At 32.0% G+C, this 25,495-nt stretch overlaps 1 protein-coding gene across 1 annotated transcript in view; it reads left to right on the top strand.

The window, feature by feature from the left end:
• Positions 1-9,942: 9,942 nt before the first annotated feature.
• The window catches only part of Abcd3 (ATP binding cassette subfamily D member Pmp70), a 166,556-nt gene continuing 151,003 nt past the window's right edge, over positions 9,943-25,495 (top strand). Inside the window, exon 1 of the mRNA XM_075379646.1 lies at positions 9,943-10,213. Within this exon, the coding sequence (XP_075235761.1) occupies positions 10,098-10,213 (116 nt within the window). The 5' untranslated portion in view covers positions 9,943-10,097. The remainder of the gene's footprint in view (positions 10,214-25,495) is intronic.

A 25,495-nucleotide genomic window follows, 5' to 3' on the forward strand; every position in this document is an offset into this window, starting at 1 on the left:
ACAATTAACATGGTCCCATAACTGAAAACTTTTACTCAGAAAAGAATTATTTTTTTCATAATTCTTTAGTTGCATACTTACACCCTTTAATGTTCCACTTATTTTTCTTACTATGCAGTGGTGGATCAAGGGCAGAACCCTCAGCAGGTAGTAAACCTTTACTAGCTTTTAAACTTTCAGCATGAAAGTCATGCAAATCTTTTCAATCTCCTTTTCTTTTTTTTTCACCAGTGCTACATTCCTATGTGAACCTTGGGCTCCAGTACAATATGTCTCCAAAAAATTCTGTCTTTTACTTCTATCCACCACTATCTGACATCCGGGACTCACAGATCAACTGTATATCCTCTATCCACCTTCTTCTAGGCCTTCCTCGTCTTCTTGTTCCGAACATTTCCCCCCAGAGGACAGCATTGGGCATTCTAATACTCTCCATTGTTGCCACATGTCCCAACCATCTTATCCTGCATGCTTAATGTCTCGCACTAAATCTTCTTCAGCAATATAGCGGGTCATCTTTTCATTATTCCTTATATGCCACCTGTCCTCAGTTCTTACAGATCCTATAATTCTTCTTATAACCTTTCTTTCAAAAACCCGTAGGGATTTCTCATCCCTTTTAGTTAACATCTAGGACTCTGACCCATATGTTACTACAGGCTTTATAAGTATCCTGTATAGCTTCAGTTTTATGTTGCGTGTTACAAACTTTGAACTGAAGAATTTCAGGTTGGCAAAATACGCTTTATTTCCAGCTACTATCTGGCTTTCTATTTCAACCTTAACCTATTCTCATTATTCAGGATTGTTCCTAAATATTTAAACTACTTTACTGCTTTAAGTGTCACATCATCATATGATATCTCTCGAACCAGTCTTCTATCTTCCTCTGTCTTTAAAAATATTTTGTCTTTTCCATAATAATTTCCAAACCCAATGCCATTCCTTCATCCCACAATATTTTAAACATTTCTATTACAGTCTGAACATTTCTTGAGATGAGAACCACATCATCAGCACAAACACGCACCTTTTTCATTTTATGGAAAATGAAAATGTTTTTAAAACCTTATCGATACCCAGACTGAAAATTACTGTAGCCAGTGTGTCACCCTCTCTCACACCATTGTTTGCTTCAAAAGATCTGCTCACTTTATTTCCTACCTTTACACAAGCCATGGAATTTTCCACGGTTATCATAACAAGCTTTACCAATTAATTTGGTATCCCATTTTTGAGCGTTAGCTCAGGCAAGCATTTTCTACTGATGCTATCAAAAGCTTGCCGAAAATCAACAGATATTCAATGCAGGTCAACATTGTTTAATCACAGATATTTGGTCTATGGTTCCTCAATTTTCCTGAAGCTACATTGTTATTCACTTATTACGTTTTCAGCATAGACTGTCAACCTTTTCAAAACAACTGAGGAGAATATCTTGTACAAATGTTTAACAGTGTTATACCTCTATAACAGTCGCAATTTAATCTGTTTCCTTTTTAAAAATGGGACAAATAATTCTCATTTTCCATTCACTTGACAACTTTTCTTGTTCCTATATCCAGGTCACAAGGTTGTGTATGGACTGCAACGGTCTCTGACCTCTGCATTTGAAGACTTCTGCTGTAATGAAATCACTTCCTGGCGATTTATTAAATTTCAACCTCACTATTACTTCTTTAACTTCCTGGATACTACAGTTGGCTCTACCATCACTGTGCAGTCTGTTTCATGTGCCGTTTCCACTTCGTTTTTGAGCTTTTTTTCATAAAATTCAGCTCACCTTTCTAATACCCTGTCCTCATCACCCATCATCTGTCCATTCCCATCTTTATGCAGATAAGTCTAAGTCTACCTTACCAGCGCCTTAATCTTCTTATACATCTCTCTACTATTCTTTTGTATAGCTATCTCCTCTACGCCTTTGATATACTTTTGCTGCCATTCTCCTTTTTTCCTTCTGCAGGTGTTACAACTTTTTCTTACATCTTTATAGATTTATCTCCTTTGCCTTATATCCCTGTACAGTAAATCTGCTCTTGCTTTGTTTTTTCTGTTTATTGTCTCTCGGCATTCTTTGTCAAACCATTCGCGTTCCTCTTTCCTAAATCATTCTATGACACGTGTATCATCAATTCTTCATCTCTTCCCAGGCCTTATAAATATTTTGTTCAATTGATACCTCACAAAGGTGGAGGTAGTCTCCTCTCCATACTTTCCTGAAATACTTTAATATTTTATTACACTTCATTTTTTTCACATGCCATTTTCTCTTTTTCTCTCCCCTTGCGATTAACACACATGACAGTTCTTCTCTAATATGTGTTACTTGACTGACCATAAAATGGTCAGTCATAATTCAGACCATTGATTGATTGTACATCAATAATGGACGATGCATGTCTTCTTGATACAATCAGTCTGATTCAAAACATTCATCCCTGGAGATATCCTTGTTCACTTGTGAATTCCTTTATGTGGGAAGACGGTACTTTTAATAATTATGTTATTTTTCACCGCGTGAAAAAATAAATCTAAAAAAAAATCTCAATCTTTGCATTAAAGTCACAAGTAGCATAATGATGTCATACTTTGGTATCTTTCCGCGTTCTCTAGCCAGCATGATATAGAAATTATCCTTCCCTTCATTGGGATGATCTTCTGTTGGGGTGTACAGTGATATTAGTGAGATGTTTCTGAACTTTCTTTTCAATCTCATTGTACACAGTATGTCATTGACTGGTTTCCAGCCAAGGATACTATCTCTTTGCCCACATGCAATCATAAACCCAATTCCATTTCCCCCACCCTTGTATCTGAGCCACTGTATAATAGCATAAACTCCTTCTTGTCTAATCTGGCCTGTCTTGACACATATTTTCCTTAAGGTGACTATCTCGAATTGAAACTTAGTAATTTTCCTGGCGATTTCATATATCTTACCAGTTTTATGTCCATGTACTTAAATCTTTTGCAGTGTTCATTTCCAGTGTTTATTCCAACATTTCTATAATCTAAAGGCTTTTTGTTGGGCTTCGTAATAAGATTCTTTTTATGGGGTAGGGTTGTTAACCCTATGCCTAACCTCCAACTTGTAGGACTGGGTACGGTACAGTCTCAGTTTTGATAGATGTGATAACTTTGATGACATAACCTTGTTTCATGAATGCAAGAATCTACTCTGGCAAGATTAAATCTACTATATATTTATAGTTCTTTCATGTTTTTATTTGACATTATCATCCCCACTTATTCTCAAAATAATATCCCTCTAAATATACACTGTTCATCTGTGGATTGTTTTGTCTTGTAAAATACATGTATTATTTTGTTTCCTCATCATTTATGTGTAGACCTACATACACTGTCCCTTTAATGAGAACTTTGGTAAGCTCCTTCTTGATTCTTTGCAAAAAAAAGTGATGTCATCTGCAAATGCAAGTATGTTGATAAAAAAATGTAATAAATTTATTTAAATTTTATTAATCTAATAATAATAATCTTCTATTAATTAAAATTTAATAATTTTCTTCTATAAAATAGCAATCCAAACACTAACGTTTTCATTATGTAAAGATGATTTTTGAGATATATTTTGCAGGTTTACACTCTTCTAAATTTGTTTACTCTGTATATAAAAGTAATCACTTAATCAAATAATGCTTCATCATTAACACATGATAATGTGTTTTGTTAAATAATGTATACAAACTTATAATAAAAAATTGAAACCGCTAGTGATGATGAATTATTTATTAAATTTCATTCGGTTCTTTAAATTCTTGAAGAACAATGATTTTTGGAAGATTGTAATTTAAGTTTTTTGTTGGTATAAGTATTGTTTTAGGAATTTTGACTGGAGAAGATAGTCTATGCGAGTTTATTTACTTATTTTATCAGTACATCTACATTCATATATTCTATAAACATAAGTTATTTGTACACAGGAACCGATTAATAATATCAGTTGTAAATATATATATAATCAACAAAACGGAGAAAAAAGAAGGAAGCAAGAAGTACATCTCACACCAGCGAACTCACCCCAACCCCAACTCAGCTTAGTAAGAAGATGATGTACAGGAAGAACCTACAAATTTATATTTACTGTCCTTCCTTCTTTCATCTTACAATTTATTAACCTACAGATAACACATATGATTCCCTTTGTGAAGGGAGCACATTGCACTCTAAAAATGTATGTCATTCAAAGTTCTTTTTTGATTTTTTATATTTTAAGATTAACTGACTAATTTGTTTAGCACAAACTGCAAACGATATACGGATGTGTTAATATATTTAATTTTCTAAATGTTCGTCTCCATAATTAACAGTTACGGAGCCAAAGAATTCTCTGACAATCCATTTTTCTATCTTGAAAACTCTTAATAATAAATATATAATAATGAAATGATTATATGTTTAGTATTTTATTATTATGGTACAATAAAATAAAACAGTACTGTTTGATTTTGTTGGAAACAATATCAATTTGACCATCCTCTCAGAATTTATCAGTTAATTAAACTATACAGAGAAATTTTTGATGAACAAAAAAAAAATTCCCTTTATGCTGAACAGAAATACTATTGTTATCGTTATTGGAATAACTATCCACACAATTAATAATGTTATTTCTACTTGAGAAGTATAAAAAGTATATGGCTTCTTATCTAAAAAAAACTTGCATATTTTTTTTTTTTGTTTAATGAATTAATAATTCACCACAGAAGCTTACAGAGAAGCTTGACATGGTAATATGTAAATGGAATTTTGTAGCGTATGAAAAAATGTCATGTCTGATCAGGGATTTGAATCTGGACCCCAGGATAAAAGACCAGGTGTTACCACTCCGCCACAGTTAATATATAAAAACTGCTTACATCGGAATATTAGACGAGTTTTAACAAATTTTATATTAAAATAAATTTCATTCAATTTTGTGAAGAGTACTTAAAAGTTTTCTAAAATTTTTACTATCTACTATCAACAAAAATTTGTTATAGTATAAAATTATAATTATATCCAGTTTCTACTACTTATAACAACTTGACTGCCACAAGATCCCCTATTGAGTCTCACTTAGTGAATAACAGGGCACATAAAAAAATATAAATTGTTCCCAACTATCTACTATATTTTTTCAAGAAAAACTAATTCAGTATCTTATCTAGTTGTTTTTATTATCTTTAGAAAGTGATAAAAATGTTTTTATCACTTAGTAAATTTTTGGTTAATTAAACTTAATCATATGAATTCTTACCGATAATTGGATACAAAGTTTGTCCCTAAAGTAAGTGCGCTAATTTTCCTAAGGACGAACAGGTAATGTAAAACATCTGTGATGTATAACAGTGCACAGGTAGTGACCTAAGGCTGCATGTGCATACTTGTTTCAACTGGATTGGTAGGGTCAGTCACACACTACTGCTGTTCGTGTATGTTTGTGTTTTATAACCTCATTACAATTGCAACGGAGGAAAATATTGTAACATTACGCTATCAAATTTTGTGTGAAACTCAACAAGTCTGCCGCAGAAACATTTGATACTTAAACCAAAGTTTATGAAGATGCCACTCTATCGAGAACTATGGTTTACAAGTGACACAAAGCTTTCAGAGAGGGCTGAGAAAATGTTGAAGACAACCCTCATTCTGGAAGATCAACAATGCTTATTGTTTTTTACGACAGCTATGGCATTGTGCATAAAGAATTTGTACCTCCAGGACAGACAAAGATGTCTTGGTAAGACTTGGAAAAACGAATCCAGTGACCCTGAACGGACATTGCACATGATTGGGTCTGCACTATGACAACACGCCAGCTTACACTTTGCTTTCAATTCGAGAATTTCTGGTGAAGAAAAACATTCCCTACTTCCATAGCCTCCCTACAGCCCAGATCTAGCTCCATTCTGACCCCATACAGGAAGACACCCTCCATGTGATGGTTTCTGTTACCAAGGCACCCCATCTGTACCTAACTCTTACTGGAGGTAAGGCTTTACCGGAGGTCATCTTCAGTACCTCGACAATGACACCTTTCAGTCAAGCCTCAGTCAGAATGCCACAAGCAACATTCCCATCTGTGTCTTACTAACTAACATAAACCCAAAACAAAACACATGTAGCCAAGTCTCAAATAAGACTGAATTACTTCTAAGAACGAAGAAACTGAACTTTACCTACCCAAAAGGTAAATATGAGTTCGATAAACAATGAATCATAAAACGTAACATAAAAACACTAATAAAACATAACAATAAAAATAATTAAGTAACATATAAAGTATAACTAATTAAAAACAAACAAATCTATAAACAAACAGAAACAAAAACAGCAACAGTTTAACAAACCATAAAACAAAATAACAATAATACCAAACATAAACGCAAAGAAGGAAAATCCAAGTGAAACATCACACCCCTTCAGCAATCCTTTCTTTCACCAATATGTAATAAAATCTTATATGATCAACCATTCGGCCTGGCTTTTCCAATTAACATGGAGATCAAGTGTCGACCTGATAATATCATGCCGACAAATGGTTTCCATGCACATTAAGTTATACCTAACATGTTCATATATCACATAATAAGCATCGTCCAACAATCCACATTAAGGACACATACCAGAGTCCACGAGGCCGAATTTCTGAAGTCTGTTCCGAAAAGTGCTATGCCCTGAAAGAAATTGTGTCACATACTTGTTCGAGTGTATCCAATAGCTCTAAGTGATTTATACCACTTTCCTAAGTTGAAAGGTAATTATTTTGGGACGATGGAAAACATAAAAAAAAACTGTAACCGAAAAGCTACACACACACTTAAGGAAAATTACTTCTGGTACTGCTATATGTAGTGGAAGAAACATTGGAACTGCTGTGTAATTCCCAAGGGTCATACTTCAAAGGAGATAACTTGTAATTTCAGATAAGTCCAATAGATAATTAAATAAAAAATCACTACACTTACTGGGACACATGATAATTGGTTGCTACAAGATTCTTGATGGCTGGTTGCCGTAGAATTGATTTTTATTTATGCTTGCTCTGATTTTGCAGATGAAATATTTAACTGCTCAATTTCTACATATAAATAAAGTACTTGCATAAATACATAGTAAATTTTATTAACAAATAATTATTTACATTTATGTAAAATTAATAGAAAAATGTCTATTTTTATTTTATTTTCATAAAAAATCAGTTTTGATAAAAGACAGAACATATTGAGTTCTTGGTATGCATCTTCTTAAAATGTAATCAAGCACACTTTCTTCCAAATTTAGTGAAACATTATTTGTAACATGTAGTATGAAAGAGTCTTTTTAGCGTACAATATAACCTTTTCCATCATCATCAGATGTTCTGCCTGGCAGCAGGTCCCTAATGCCACTGCTATTTCCATACATTTTTGTAGAAGGAGAAGTCCTTCTCCTACGTTTCCTTGCAGTTTTCAATCTTGAACTCATCTATTAACTTCTTCCTTTCTCCTTCTGTTGATCTTCTGATGGAGTGCTCTTTCTTCTTTAATTTTGTTTATTACATCCCTTTATTCTTTACATCCTTTTTGGCTTTTTATTAAAAAATATAGATGGGAAAAATTGTGCAACGTTTTGAATATTAAAACAAATTGTTAGGGATGTAGGAAAAATGAAATGACTGGCACTAGATAAGAAACCTTGGACAGCTGCATCAAACCAATCAAGTGACTGAAGACAAAAAAAAATTAATATTAAAATTTGAATTTAAGCACTAAAATGCAATGTTTTGTGCATTAAAGCACTAAAATAACATAACAGGTCCCTAAAATGGGATCTCATAGCCAGCAATAAAAACTAAAAAAAATTGGTGTGGTATTCAAACTGTTAAAAATTATTCTTTAAAACTTATACTGTAATTAAAATAAATACTCTACAAAAATAAAATAAAGTTTTGAATTTTATTGTAATCATTGTATTTATTTTCATATTTTTTACAGTATTATTTAAGAAGGATTTTTTATGTAACCTCTTCTTACAATGTTTAAACTTGTGTATGAAACAATTATCCAACCTAGCCTAAAAAAGTATACAATGAAGTTTAAAGATTTCAGAGTAAGATGGTAAAATACACAAAAGTATGTCCAATTAATTACAAACTGATGAGAAAACAACTATATTTTATTAAGGTGTAGCCTTTTGAATATATTTTGAAGGTTGTAAAATAAATAAGCATAAATGCCAACAACTGAATCAACATTTAATAATAAATCTGTTTCGGTGCAGATTACCAAAGTTAGGTAAAGTTGGGTAACCCACCTGGTTAGTCTAGTGGTGAATGTGTTTTTGCAAATCAGCTGATTTCAAAGTCAAAAGTTCTAAGGTACAAATTTTAGTAAAGGTACTTTTATATGGATTTGAATACTAGATCATGGATACCGGTATTCTTTAGTGGTTGGTTTTCAATTAACCACACCTTAGGAATGGTCAACCTGAGACTGTACAAGACTACACTTCAATTACACTCATACATATCATCATCATTCATCCTCTGAAATAATCCTGACAATGGTTCCGGAGGCTAAACAGAAAAAGAAAAAAGTAAAGTTGGGTGAATTTTTACAGCATGTAATTGAAATATTTCAGCAAAACAACCAGTTCAATGTCACAATAAATAACACAACTTGGTAGCATTTACTATACTATCAGGCATATGTGTATTACGTAGATTTATAATACAATATCTTGGATTTGTACATATAAATATTCATTTACATTCAGAATACTTGTCTTTAAACTAACCATGAGCTCGAAATTTAATTAGGAATAAAAGGAAGATTTTACTGGAACAATAACAATTCATTTTATATAATTTGGCACTAAAAGAAACCATTACAAGAAAGGTTTAAATCGATGAACTTCACCATAGTAAGTATTTATTTTTAATACAAAATTTATAAATTATTACTCAAAAGGAAAATTTTTATTACATTTTAAGATATTTAAAAAAGTTGTTAGAGATAAACTTAGCTACATTTTTATGTGACTAGAATGAATTACTTTTAAAGTTCTAGATCTGAACGCAGGTCAGGATTAAAATTTTTCTAAACCACAAAATTAATCTTTTAAAAAAAATAGTAGATAATAAGATCTAACTGCACATAATTCTAGAATGCGGAAAAACAAACAAAATAAGTTATATACAGTAGATAAAATGTAAACATAAAAACACTATTATTAAAACTCGAATATGTGTACAAAAAATCTTACTAACAATTCTGATATTGGCTTAAGTAAATACATTGTAAGATAAATTCAATTACTACAAATATAGATCATAACATGAAATTAAAAAAAAAAAAATTAATTCAAATATCACGTTTATACGTTACAGGTAGAATACTATATCAATACCGTCATAATCAATAAAATATTAATAAGCATAATCTTAATAAAATTCTGTATTAAAAAAAGAAAAGTCAATAATATTTATTACACAGTTATTTATATTTTCATTAAGTTATCATACATAAGTCTGACTTTTATGTTATCTCTGTACCTGGTTAACCTCAAATTAAGGAATACATTTTTTACATAAACAACGTTCACTTAAAAAACAAAAAAATAATTACTTTTTCTAAAATTAAGACAAAATGTTTTTAATTACCAGTGAGGCTCTGTATTTTCTACGACATAATTTATTTATTCGTCATATTTTATGTAAGAACAAGTTATCAAATTATTTATTACGTATTGAGATTTGAATTTTAGTATTTTATTTTTAAATGTTTACAGATTTAATTTATCGTTAAATAAAAAGTTAATTGTATGTATATTTTTGAGAAAATTTAAAACAAAATATAAATAAAACTGGTAATAGATCGTGTTATTTTTCAAATAAATATTTCTAGTTTTCATGTTGGTTATGTTGATAAAACCAGAATTGCAATTCTCAGCTGTTCCTAATCAGTCGTGCGTTTCAGTTAAGTATTGACTGAAGGAAGTATGACAAGTTAGCTAATTTTTGTTAAGAGTCTCGTTAAAAAAATATATATATTTATATTTTTTAAAACTTTGTTAGTTATTTTCGTACCGTTACATTAACGTGATTAATAATGGCTCCAGCATTAAGTAAATATGTTACTAGAAGAACAGTTGTGGGTGTTGCAAGTTTGTCGGTATTGTTATGGTTATTATCGAAAAGAAAAAATCAAAAACACTTGAAAACAAGGTAAGCGTGATGTATATGTAATTTATTAATGTTTATGTCGTACTGTTAAGTTGTTTTGATTGGTTTAATTTTATCTTGATATCTCTGTTATTATATATATTTAGGATTAATTTACATACGTACTAGATAAATTATCTTTTTATGTTTTCGTGCGAAATTTTATTTTAATAATAAAACATTTTAAGTATTTATTTTTCATTTTTAAACATTATTTTCTGTAATGTCTTCTTTTTTATAATTTAGTTTGATCGATAAATTTACTAGTTAAAAATGCATATTAGATAGTCTTAAGTAATTTATTCTCCTCTATTGTAAAATGTTATTAAAATTAACAGATTTTGCATCTTTGTAAAAAATATTATTAGACAGTTAATTTGATTAATTCTTTTTTTGTTTAAATAAACAATATCTGTATTAGTACTTTTAAAAAACCTAAATAAATTTTGTTGTTTTGTAGCCGGCATGTGTATTCTAAAAGGTTTACTTTATTTATACATGCGTTTTTTCGAATAGGCCTACTTTTAATGCGTTAATTTTTCATTCCCGAATTATTCGTAATTATTTACATTTTTCAAAATTATTATTATTTTCTTCATATAAGTCGAGGACGGAAAAGACTACAATTCATATTTCAATTATTTTAAACCCTAAAAAAAATCAACAATTAAAGTATTCACCAAAATAGATTTTAAATAAATTAAAATAGAAATTAAAAAAATATTTTTTCGTTTTTTTTAATTTAGGAGCTACTCCGTCAGAGAGGTATTAAGTTATTTTAGTAACTTCATTGTTTATCAAAGTATGTTTTGAGCATTAAAAATTTGAATTTGCGAAAAAGTTTTTTTCATTTAAGGGGTTGTGATACTCAAGGGGAAGCATTCGGGTAAAATTAATTTTTATAGAAATAATCCCTCACCGGTGATAATACATTAAAAAAATAATAATAAATAAAAATAACTTTTTAAAATCGTTTAAAAATATAAAGATCCAGCCATAATTATAAAGTTTAATTTTCTAGGAACGTGGTGAAAACTTTTGGCCAATTTTTTTTTTCAGGAAATATTAAACAGAAAGGAAATTCAAATTTTTACATTTTAAATACATTGGATAACTTGCAAGATAGGATTTAAGGTACTTACGTATTAACGCCACCGCAGCCACAGCTTTATTTAAAAACAAAGTAGCCAATCTGATTTCGGTGGAAAATGAACAGTCTATTAATTTTAATAAATTGTTATTTACATTTATTTATTTTATAAATATAATTTAACCAAACTTAACCTACGCTCGCTTCGCACGCTAACCTTGACTAATTAACACCGTAATTTTTTGAGTATTTAATAAATTCAATGAATTTATTATTTAAATAATCAAAACACTCCTTTTAATTAGTCAATGTTAGCGAGCGTAGGTTAAGTTTGGTTAAATTATATTTATAAAATAAATATTTATTTATTTATTTATTTATGTTAAACTCTATATCGTCCCATTTTCCACCGAAATCCGATTGACTACTTTGTTTTTAAATAAAGCTGTAGCTGCGGTGGCGTTAATACATAAGTACATAATATATATTTTCATTTTTGGGGGTGGGGGTGAATATTAAATAAATATTTTTAGTAATCTGTTAACTTATCTCGTTAAAACAACTTCAGCGTTTGTAAGAAATATGTTTTGCTAAACTGTCCCGGCAGATTTGAAATTTTATTTCGCTCAAAACACATCCATTCCGTGTTATAAAGTTTCCATAAATGTAATACTTTCTCCCCCATCCCCCCTTAAGGTAGTGGCTGTCCACCAAGCTTAAAGAAAATCGGTCAATGGGGGTCCAAACCAAATACAGCCTATTATAGGGTGTGTGTTTATAGGCTGATGCGTACTTACGCATCAACGTCCGTCTGAAAAAAAATACGGTTTTTGGACTTAGGAGAATAGAATAATTTTTTTTCAGATTCTTTACCGTTTAAATTTCATATAAACTTTAGTATTTAAATTTGCTGTTTTTATTTTTTTTAAATATTTTTGATGTCTCCTTAAGGAACAAAACTTAAAAAAGACTAATTTTTTAGATTTTTTTCTTCGATCTATATATTTTAACGTTATAACTGTAGATGAAATCGTTTAAACTCAATCTATACCGATTATTTTTATATTTTATAATCGATTTCATCGATATTAAGTAATAATGCTTAATATTTGATGTAAAAAAAAAAGAAAGAAGCCGGAAAAATTATGCGACACTTAAATTCCACATAGATTTCTAAATTTAATGGAATTTACGTATCAAGTTTTAAATCATTAAGAAATAAATAACAATCATTCGTTTAAAAATTAGAATTAATTTTTTTCTTTTAAATAAATTTTTTTAACCGGGTCGGCCTTGAAGAATTCCGGAGCCGACGCAAGGGCTCCCAGCTGTGAGGGAGAGAGAGACTGTCAATCCTGCAGTGCCGATCCTGGCATGCTGGTGGAACTTTTTTTTTTACAACGCCTGTGTATGGAATGTTACTTGTTCGTTCCCTTTTCTAGTTTAGTCGGTGGAAGGAATATGAAAACGGTTTAGTTGTTTTTTCAGTAGCGATCAGAAAATGGCGGAAATGAATGTCTCTTTGATCGCGAAATTTATCCAAAAACACGCTGGAAGGACGAAAGAGGAGGTAATTAGTAAAAAGTAATTATGTATTTGTTTCTGTGTACATAGAAATTTAAATTAAGCACCACTGGACTATAGTGTTTTTAAGCGGACATTTTATTAAATTATTATCTGATAATGCAAAAAAATATTATTTGTATTGACATTTTATTATTTATTCGGTTGAACCAAACACCGTGTACTGTATTCTTGAATGTGATAAATTATTGAATTAGATTATTTTCTTACTTCCACCTATTAACTTGATTTGATTTATTTTTTCGGCTCTTTTATTTTGCAGAAAACTTTAACCGGGACCTTGAAAAGGCCCAGAAAAAATTTTTTGGAGCAGCATTTCCACTAATTTTATCTACGAGCCGCCACTGCTGATATATAACAAAGTATTAAGGTTTTATAGAAACCTGAAAAAGAAACTAAATTACAAAAGATAGAATAGTAGTAACTTTTTTTTTTTTAATCCTTTTTTAATCGCTCAAGGATAGCCGGTAATCGCCTATAAGACGTTGCCTCGACTAGCCCTAAGTGACGCGGCGGGGAGTAGCCACCCGGCCTGATTTGTCCGCTTTGCTTCCTTTTATTCGGATTTCCCGACGGGGTCCCTCCAGGTTCATTGAGACAGTACGACCTTCGCTTCTGGTTGACGTGAAGCCTCTTCCCCAGAAGGCTGCCTTTCCCGTCCCTACACCTTGTCGGGGTCCGAGTATATTTACCCCTTGCATGGCCCCCCTGACCAAAGAATAGTAGTAACTACGATAACCAAAGTATACACACCCTTGACGAGGAAAAATTTATAATTTATTTCTGTTTCTATGGTGATAGAAATATAATCTACCTATATCTATACTATTATATAAAGAGGAACAGGGTTTTTATTTGTTTGGTATAAAGAAAATTAATTAATTAATTTAAATGTCAGGAAAATATTTTTGAAAGTGTATGTTTGGAGTGTCGCTTTATATGGAAGTGAAACTTGGACGATCGGAGTATCTGAGAAGACAAGATTAGAAGCTTTTGAAATGCGGTGCTATAGGAGAATGTTAAAAATCATTTGGGTGGATAAAGTGACAAATGAAGAGGTATTGCAGCAAATAGATGAAGAAAGAAGCATTTGGAAAAATATAGTTAAAAGAAGAGATAGACTTATAGGCCACATACTAAGGCATCCTGGAATAGTCACTTTAATATTGGAAGGACAGGTAGAAGGGAAAAATTGTGTAGGCAGGCCACGTTTGGAATATGTAAAACAAATTGTTAGGGATGTAGGATGTAGAGGGTATACTGAAATGAATCGACTAGCACTAGATAGGGAATCTTGGAGAGCTGCATTTGTTCTTGTTTATTTTCACGCGATAGTTCTTGCGTAGGACTTCATCTATGCCGTTCATTGTTTCTTCTAAATCCTTTTTACTCTCGGCTAGAATTACTATATCATCAGCAAATCGTAGCGTCTTTATCTTTTCACCTTGTGATGTTTAGAACAATCTAAATTGTTCTTTAACATCATTAACTGCTAGTTCCATGTAAAGATTAAAAAGCAACGGTGATAGGGAAAATCCTTGTCGGACTCCCTTTCTTATTACGGCTTCTTTCTTATGTTCTTCAATTGTTACTGTTGCTGTTTGGTTCCTGTACATGTTAGCAATTGTTCTTCTATCTCTGTACTTGAACCCTAATTTTTTTTAAATGCTGAACATTTTATTCGAGTCTACCTTATCGAATGCCTTTTCTAGGTCTATAAACGCCAAGTATGTCGGTTTGTTTTTCTTTAATCTTCCTTCTACTATAAATCTGAGGCCTAAAATTGCTTCCCTTGTCCCTATACTTTTCCTGAAACCAAATCGGTCTTCTCCTAACACTTCCTCCACTCTCCTCTCAATTCTTCTGTATAGCATTCTAGTTAAGATTTTTGATGCGTGACTAGTTAAACTAATTGTTTTGTATTCTTCACATTTATCTGCCCCTGCTTTCTTTGGTATCATGACTATAACACTTTTTTGAAGTCTGATGGAAATTCCCCTTTTTCATAAATATTACACACCGGTTTGTATAATCTATCAATCGCTTCCTCACCTGCACTGCGCAGTAATTCTACAGGTATTCCGTCTATTCCAGGAACCTTTCTGCCATTTAAATCTTTTAATGCTCTCTTAAATTCAGATCTCAGTATTGTTTCTCCCATTTCATCCTCCTCAACTTCCTCTTCTTCCTCTATAACACCATTTTCTAATTCATTTCCTCCGTATAACTCTTCAATATATTCCACCCATCTATCGACTTTACCTTTCCTATTATATATCGGTGTACCATCTTTGTTTAACGCATTATTAGATTTTAATTTATGTACCCCAAAATTTTCCTTAACTCGTTAAGGGTAAAATAGATTAATCCTTTTACTTAATTATTATATTTTTGCCTCCACGGCAAAGAAATACGTTATGAATTTTTCCTCATCAAAGGTGTTTGTACTTTACTTAACGTAAATAACTATTATTCTATCTTTTGTAATTTAGTTTCTTTTTCGGCTTTCTATAAAGTTTGAATACTATAATCACAACCATGAGGATAACGTACAATGCTGGGGTCCAAGGTATAGAGCCAACCCACCGGGTTGGGCTAGTGGTGAACGCGTCTTCCCAAATCAGCTGATTTGGAAGTCGAGAGTTCCAGCGTTCAAGTACTACTAAAGTCAGTTTTTTTTTTTTTTACACGGATTGAATACTAGATCGTGGATACCGGTGTTCTTTGGTGGTCGGGTTTCAATTAACCACACATCTCTGGAATGGTCAAACTATGACTGTACAAGCCTACACTAAATTTACACTCATCCATATCATCCTCGTTCATCCTCTGAAGTATTATCTAAAAGGTAATTACCGGAGGGTAAACAGGAAAAAAAGAAAAGTTTATGGAGCCAGCCCTCTGGGCAGATGAAAATGGTGATCGAAGCAAGCTATACGGGTATGGGGTATCCCCCTTGGCCCCGAGGAACCCCTGAGTTGGCTTCGGGACTCGACACGGCTGACCTGTGCCCCGAGGGTTTACATTCTGGCTAGAAGAGCTGGCTGATATTGTAATAAGAGGATTAATTTTTTTTTTTTTTCTTTAATGAATATTTCTAATTTACGACATCACCCCTCACAGGAACTAGGGCCTCGGTCTACGGGTTAAAACCTTCCCGGTAATAATACGGATGACGTCAGTCGGTTCTCGTGTAATCAGAGAAGAAACGAAAAGGCTGATTTTCGGCCTGTGGTATAAGATCGAATACTTTAATTATTTTTAAGATTAAGAATTCGTTATATTAAATAAAGTTAAATAGGTGTGGTTAAATAAATAATAAAATTTAACGGGTTAATAAAATTTAATTGGCTAATAAAATTTCCGCTTCGTTCTGTTCTAATAACTTTTGCGTAATTTACCTTTTAATGCCTATAAAGATGGGTATGTCATATTATGTACATTTACCGTAAAGAAAAATGGTAGTTTTAATGTACGCTATTCGTAAAAATTGCATTATTTTTACCGGGCAGGATATGATTTTATATCCACTATATTCAGTTGCGTGCAGATGAAGATGTTCAAAAAAACGTAAAATATTTCTGTAATACATTGCCGAAAAAATTTACGTTTTTACAAGTAAATCATTTTCGCATTATTTATTTCGGCTTGACAAAAAGGATTAATCAATTATTAAAAATATTATTTTACGTGTATTCTTTATATAAAACCGTTGACAATACCGGCCTCCATGGCCCGAATGGTAGCGTCTCTGCCTTTCATCCGGAGGACCCGGGTTCGAATCCCGGTCAGGCATGGCATTTTCACACGCTATAAATAATTCATCTCATCGTCTGAAGCAATATGTAAGTTCACAATACAATACTTGGTTTTGAGAACGGAACTTATGCTTTAATTATAATTATTGACTCGTTTAGAAAGATTTTTTTCATCAATTTATTTAATTTAAATACATTTAAAACGTTTTTATTTATAAAAACGATATTATTTTGTCGATTTGTTTTAAAAGATTAAAACAATTATGATTTTTTTTTGTATTCCATTCTATGGGTACGTAAATGTGTTTTCAGATAATCTATCATTATTGCTTTCTGAATTTTGGTTTATTTATTTACATTTCGTATGTTCATGTATTTATATACAGTTGGGACGTCTCGATTATCCGAAGACCGTTTCCGACTATCCGGACTGAATACATACGCACTCTTAAAAATAATTAATATACTATTTAAAAAAAATCTAAGACCTTATTTAAATAGTTTTTTCTTTCAACAGAAAATTAATTTTTATAGATTTTTTTTTGGTAATTACTATAACCTAAATTTGTCAGTTTAGGCTTGCGATCGTTTTGTGAAAGAAAGCTCATGAATTAAAGTTTTATCGATCGCTGTGTGGACTGTTCGGAACGACAGAAAGAATGCGATTCAACACAAGATTCTTTTTTTTTATTATTACTTTTAAGACCATAATGGATCACTTTAGTTCATTTTTTTTTTTTGGCAAGTTCTTTCTTTTTTTGCTGATTTGTTGTTTTTCAGCTTTTTTTTTTGCCAGTAATTTCTAAGGGTTTCAGATCTTCTTGCCCTTTCTTGTTCAGAGTACACCCGGCTTATTGTTTTCTTGGGTTTTGATAGGAATCTTGTTTCTTTATTTTTTTAATTTCTCATAGTTTCCGGTTTTCGGTTTTAGGTTTTCACGGGTTACGTCTAATTCCTCCATGTCTTTCTGTACTTCGTATAACCGGTTCGTTCTGCTTTTCTTGTTCCAGAAAAGTTCGATTATCCGTCTGATAAGTCTGGTCTCTTCCGTTCTGAAAATATGTCCTAGAAAGGAAATTCTCTTCTTTCTAAATTTATTAGTTATCGGGATGATAGTTTTGTAAATCTCTTCGTTTGGAATAATTCTCCAAATCCCGTCTTTTTTAATGTTTTTCCCGACGCATCGTCGTAGAATCTGTCTTTCAATCTTTTCCAGTTTGTCGGTAAACCTTGTCTGGTACGGTCCAAATACGGTTTCGCATCCGTAAAGTATTTCCGGTCGGATAACTGAGTTATAATGTCTTATTTTTGTGTTTATGGACGTGCATTTTTTGTTATAGATGTTTTGTGTTTTTATTGCGGCTTTGATGAGTTTATTTATTCTTTCATTCCAGTTTGGATTTTCTTGGAGGTTGTGTGTGATGATGTTTTCCCCCAAATATTTAAAGTTTTCTACTAGTTGTATGTCATTATTGTTTATTTTTACTTTATGCATAGCTGGTCTCTCACCATAATTTTGGTTTTTTCGTATGAAATTTTTAGACCGATTTTTCCTGCAATCTCTTCCAGTGTTGACAGTTGGTATCTGGCCTCTGCTATATTTTGGGCTAGTAGGGCTAAATCGTCCGCAAAGCCTAGGCGATTTACTGAGATATCTTTTCCTATTTTAACGTTGTCTTCATTTAATTTTTTCCAATCCCGTATTATAAATTCAAGGGCACAGCTGAATAAAAGCGGTGACAGTCCATCTCCTTATCTCAGTCCTGTTTTGATGTCGAATGGATCAGATATTTCTCCCCTGAATTTAATCTTGGATTTGGTATCCGTTAGTGTTAGTCCGATGATTTTGACTAGTTTTGGGTGAAGCCCTAAATTTCTCAGGATTTTTAGCAGGGATTCTCGATGTACACAATCATATGCTTTCTTGAAATCAATAAAAGTCACTACCAGTTGTTTATTCCTTAGTTTATGATACCTTATAATTAATTTTAAATTTAGAATTTGTTCTGGGCAGCCTCGCCATGGTCTAAATCCCCCTTGGTATTCCCCTAGTTCTTGTTCCAGTTGGTCTTTGTTTGAGAAACAAGATTCTTTGTTTGAAACGATTACGTTATTTCGCTGCACATAAAGCATGAACATCAAAGCAAATATAAATTATAGATTTTTATTTTCCTAGGATCGTAGCTCTAGAGCAGTGATCTCTAAAGTGGAATACGCAAAGTGATACTTGGGGCTACGCCAAAGAGAAGTAGTATAAATAAGAAATAATTTGATTTATGACTGCGCGCGCGCTCGCGGACACACATACATACTCATATATTATACTAGCAGATCCGGCAATGCTTCGCTATTGCTAGATTAAAATATATATATATATATATGCACATATCCGCACGCACAATCTTATATTATATGGGGTACGACTTATAATTATTTTCATCTTAGGGGTACGCGAACAAAAACGTTTGGAGATCGCTGATATAGAACAAAAAACTTATCAACGTACATACGTATACGAGATGTGGCTGTTAAATAACGAGACTAATGCTATAAAATATTTTATTTAAAATTTTTACATATTTAATTATTATCCCCTTCAGTATAAACCCCTCCTCTATATCTACAACGCTCCATGGAAATTTTCCATTGTTGTAAACCGTGCTGGAAGTCTTCTTCTGTGAGCTCTTTCATGACGCGTGCCGCTTTTTCTTTCACGGCTTCAACGGTCTGAAATCTTGTTCCTTTTAATGCAGATTTGTCCTTTGGGAACAGATAAAAGTCACATGGTGCCGGGTCAGGCGAATAAGGCGGACGGTGTAACACCGGGATAGAAACATCTTGACAGACAATGCGGTGTGAGCCGGTGCGTAGTCCTGATGAAGAACCTGTAACTTGTTCTTCCACGTTTTTTATCTTTTATTTTCAGGGAGTCGAACAAGAACCTTGAATAAAGACAAGAATAGTTAACCGACGGTCAGATCGAATCTGATTACCAATTTTCTTTAAATATTTTTATCCGTTTTTGACGTGGAAGGGCGACCTCGGTGAACATCATCTTCAACGTCTATTCGGCCGTCTCTTGGAAACGCTTAAACCACTCAGAAACCCGCTCACTTGAAAAAAATTCATTGCTGTTTACTTTTTTTTTTAAATAAAAGACAAGTTTCAGTAGCGGTTTTTCCAAGTGTCGTATGAAATTTCACGACAATTCTTTGCTCTAATAAAACGCTTATAATTTTTCAGCAAAACAAAAAAAACAGATTTTGTCCAAACGATGGCCACGGCCAGACTAATATGTCTACAGAAACTGGAGTGGCAGCAATCAAAAAAGGAAGGTTTCACGTTACACAGCTGTCCGTCGTACGAATTTGACGCATGCGCAGTTTTTCTGTTGCTGCATTCGTTATTTGATAGTCACATCTCATATGTGTCACACTGCTTTTGACCTTTTTTTTCTCAGGATTCACCTAACCGATTTTCAACAAATTTGGGTCAAATATTTCTTTATATAAGGCATTGTTCTTATTAATGTTTTTTTTTTCAAAATTCGTTGGGGTGGGGGATATTGCGAAAAAACTGATTTAAATTTTATTCAGGTGCAACTTTATTAAAGGAGATTTGGTTCCCCTATAGGTACATACATAAATAACCGATTTTTTTTCAGAAAATCAACCCGATCTTTTAAAAATGAAATACATGTTCTTTTGTTCTATCTTCTTTCACTTGAAATATTTTTCAAAAGTTTTTTTGATCCCTCATATATTGAGGTATCAAAAAATGTTTACAATTATTTTTACTTATAGGCCCCGGAACTTAAAATGCAGAAAAGTATTTTTGAAAATTATCTCTTTCTTATTTTTTAGCCTTCGTTGAATGGATTGTTAGATTTAAAGAAAACTTTAGTTAAATCATTTGTTAAGTTTAACGTATATATGAATAATTTTAGAAAAATTGTTTCACCACCTGTAAAATATATATATATTCTGTTATTTAACTGTAACTCTTTTAATTTTTATTATTAAAAAAAATCTGATGTGGACATCACATGACTTCCTTGTACGCCTATTAAATTATATATACACATTTTTTGTTGCACTTTATTTAAACTTATCTCATTTAAAAGTGAGATACGATCCTCCAGTTCTTTAATAAAGTGGACAGTTACACGGTTGCTAAAATATTAGTTTTTATTAACAACAAATATTTATACAATTATTAATTCAACAATCTTACATGAAATATTTTTTTAAAAGTAAAAGTCCCTTTATTACTCTTTAAATAAATTTAAGTCTTATATGTATCTAATACTATGTTTTTTTAAATTATTATTATTATTATTATTATGTAACCATCAACAAAATGAAAATAAAACACGAAACAGAAGGTTGGTTACTAAATTTAAAAAAAAATATTTCTGTATAGAGTTGTTACCTTCACCTTCTTAGAATAAAATTATTCTAATACACTAAGGTCATGTTTAACGTTTAAAAAAAATTCTTTTTCGTAAGCGAATTATTTTTAATTCTGAAAGAAAACAAGTTTGGTGACCTTTTTCTATTAAATCGGTATAAGGTACATAAGATACTTATTACTGTACCTAACAAACGGAAGGCACGATCTTCGGGGCACCGATTTGAACCGTATTGCGTGTGTGAATAGTACATTGTTTACCTGTCTTCATCGTAATATACTAACACGCAATATTCAGTTATACTGGAGAAAAGTAGTCCTAAAAATTTCCTTAGCATTCTATATTAGTTTATATAATAATTTTGTTTCACGTCGCTCATGTAGAAAGGTGGTGTAAGCGAGAACGTGTTGGATCCGTAACCGTGCCTACATCGGTTCGAATTCCACTTCATATATACATATATTTTTTAACTTTTTTCTTTAATTAAAATATATTGACTTGTTAATAATATTATTAACCTCTTGTAAAATTTTTGAATAAAAATGAAAAGCGCATAGAATTTTATTTCCCTAATAACTTTTGATTTTTTTTTCATATATATTTTTTTTGTATTATTTTCGAATTATTTATTGTTAAATTTGTTTTATACGATTAGAGGTTAATATTTATTAATCAATAAATATATTTAAATATAAAAAAAAAGTTAAAAAAATATATGCATATGGAGTCGGATTCGAACCGATGTGCCTAACCCCTTGTAAGTTGTAAATTTAATTTGGCTATAATTCTGGAATCGGTGAAAATAAGTACCACCTATGATATATCGTTAAAAAAACTCTCAGTGAGGGCTTGTTACTGCCGTTAAGTAAAAGTTCAAAATCCAATTTTTGTTTGGATTTTGGGCTTTTTTGAACGCTTTTGGTTCAATCGATTGCGATCAAAAGAGGAGGTGCACAACTAGATGTTACAACAGTCCTAATGCAAAATTTCAATATCCTACGGCTAATGGTTTTTGAGTTAAGCGAAATACATACGTCGCGTCGAAACTAGTCAAAATGGAATCGGGGATGGTCACGTGAATATTTCCGTTGAATTCTGAAAACGGAAATTTTTCGCGATCACTTCTTTTACTTTTTTCGAAGTTTTCCTTTATTTCGTACGAGGAAGTAAAAATTAAAAAACTGTGCAACGTATTCTGTATTCTACGATTTAAATTTCCCGGCGTAGCCGGGAAACTCACGCAATACTTTACGAGCTTTGATAGATTTCATAAGAAAGCTACCTATTGTAATAGGTAACATGATTCCACTTTCGGCAATTATTCGCGTTTCACATCCCCCAGACACCAAAACCACCATCAACTCAGTTTATACGAGTATATATATATATATATATATATATATATTCACTTTCTTGTGGACACGATAACTGCCGTCATTTTGCGCCAATCACTTTCAAATTGATACATAAAAAAAGCTTGACTCAATATCTCGGTCGAATTTGTTAACGGCCAAAATCAGACCATAAGGGTGGAATATTTTGTTTTAAAAAAAAAAACAAAATATTCCTATAACCTTTTTATTAAGTAAAATATCGAATTCCTTTAAAGTTTTTACGATTCCTTGGATAAGGGCTTAAATTTGATCCCAGTAAAGTCTTTTGATATAACCAACCATTGGGCCAGGGGGTGGAAAAAATGGGGTTTTGAAGATAAAAAAAAAACCATACCTCTCTTAATAGGCACAGTATCGAATCGGTTTAAAGTGGCCGTTAGTCCTCTAAACATCACCTAAACCTTTTGATATAACCAACCCTTACGGCAAGGGATGACCAAAATGTTGCTGGAATTATAAGATGGGGCTTGTCGTGTGTTAACCTGTGAAAGTTTTTACATGCAACCGTTGTCGTATTGAGTAAATTTGAAGTTTTTCTTAACTTAAAGATGGACATTTTTTTTATCCTCTCCTTAGCACCAGTGAAATCTGTTTTTTCAACTATTTTTTAAATTTAATTATGTTGATTTATTAATATTTATTGTTATTAGTGAAAGTTATTAGTGAAATAAAATTTTATGTACTTTACATTTTTAAAAAAAAAAGGAGAAGTTTGATTCGAACCGATGTACCTTCCCCTTGTAAGAGCCAAATATTTAATTAATTAAAATTTTATTTGGCTATAATTCTGGAACTAATGAAAATAAGTACCACTTATGATATATTGTTGAAAATCTCTTAGTGATAACTTATTATTGCAGTTAAGAAAAAACTCGAAAATCCAAATGTTTTGGATTTTGGGCTTTTTCGGACATTTTGGTCAAGTCGATTGTAATCAAAAGGGGAGATACACAATTAGATGTTACAACAGTCCTAAATCCAAAAATTCAACATTGTACGCCTAATCGTTTTTAAGTTATGCGAGATAAATGTGTACTTACAGACGTCTCGCCGAAAATAGTCAAAATGGTTGCTAGAAGTAGCTTATAGACCAAGGTCAAAGATGTGCCTACGCAAGCTGCAGGGTTGCCACATCTTGCAAACAAAAATCAGTCTCATTACTTTATTGTCGCACCTCGTACATCTTAGTACGTATGATAAATCTTTTATAATATTTCAATTATCCGGATTTCTGATTATCTGGATTCGGCCTTGTAAATTTCAGTCCAGTTAATTGGCGCCCAATTGTATTTATATCAATATAGACTTTAATCTATTTTTTATTTTATATCTTGTGATGCTGATCTTATTAAGATTTTACCACGGTTTCCCTTGATCCATCCAGGTTAATGGCAGGGACAGTTCCTTTTTACTTTCCCGTCTATATAGCGCTATAGCTGTAGAAGGGAAAGTACTGTAATCTGTCCACTTTTGGCAGTACTGTAATTTGGTCCAATTTTTGGTTCAATTTGTGGTTTGCACTGGATCTTCACGTTTTGATACCTAAGGAAGCCAAAAAACCGTTCCGGATGTTAATGTTCGTAGCGCGCGCACGTGTGTGTTCGGTATTGGCCTATAAATCACCTTATATCTCCGGAACTGCTTGACCGAATTTGACCAAACGTGGTCAGATTATTTCAATATATGGGCCATTGATTACATTAAATTTTCAAGTTGAAAGCTCATGGGGCCGTAGAGTAACGTCACCTTTTCGCGTACTTAAGGTCATATTTTTGTTAGGGACATTAGTTAACAATTAATAACACAATATTTGCAAAATAGATTTTTACAGATTCGCAACCCCACTCTGAAAAATGTCATTAACTACTGCTATGTTGTGACGTCACATGTGAGCGGTACAATTAACTAAATGTATAGTATTTAAATTGTGAAAAGGTTTTACTTTGTTTGCCTGGATCTCGACCACGATCGTCCGGTGGACTCGATACCTGATGCGTTAAGCCTTGAGGCTACACTAGTCTGCCGACCGTCGCCGTTAGTACCGCCATACCCGCCGAATTAAATAAGGTATACGCGCGCGCTTTAGTTAAAATCATTGACTTAAATAAAGGAAGAAATATATTTAAATTAAATGATAAATATTTTTAATTAAGTTGAATGTGTAAGCCGTGCATCAGAAATAACACAATTTTGTAGGACTTACCAGGAACGCGGCTTTTTTAGCCGCATGAAGGGAACGTCCTTTTATATCAAAACTGTGTTGTCAGTTTTTTTTTTATCCCTGGTGTAGCACATTTATCCATTAAAGACGTGATCTGGATGATGTATTATTATTATTATGTACCGATCAAAATTATTTATGTATTATTTTTACCAGTTATTGTTTAAAATCAGTTTTCTTTTTTCCTGATGTGTACGTTGAAATCTGTTCAACGAGTGAACAATAAGAAATTCAATGGTCCAATGAGATGAGGATGACATTTAAATGTGGTGTAGTCTTTTTTGTACAGATCCAGGCAGATGTATAAAAATCAGCGTAAATGTTTTTTTTCTAATCAATAATTACAATTTTAAATTCGTGGTACTCTTTGAACCAGCCAACTTCTATTTATTAAAAATATGTTACGTTGTGCAAAGAAAATCTATTCGTTTCTACTCGAATATCGCGGTTTCACAACCCGATTTTCGGCCTTCACAATTTTGTTTTCTTTGTAACATTGCCAGCTGTTTTACTTATTAACGCTCTAGTCGTTATAATTTATACATCGTTATTACATCATTGTATATCTTGTAATATATTTTAATTTTTTGTTGTTTATTTCTTGTAAGTCGGGTTTTGGATAAATATTTATAAACCGGTTGAAATTTGTATATAAAATGGGACTAAGGTAAAACGGATTGATTTCGAAACCCTTATTCCTTTCTCGGATGGTTCCTTCATTTTTGAAAAAGAAATAACGTTTAGAGAAATTTTATATTTATTTAAATAATAACAACCTGGTGAACGAACAAACTAAATTCTAGAACCACGTATTATTTAAACAAATA

The sequence above is a fragment of the Lycorma delicatula genome, chromosome 12 (genome assembly GCF_047948215.1).
Source record: "Lycorma delicatula isolate Av1 chromosome 12, ASM4794821v1, whole genome shotgun sequence".
Lineage (NCBI taxonomy): Eukaryota > Metazoa > Arthropoda > Insecta > Hemiptera > Fulgoridae > Lycorma > Lycorma delicatula.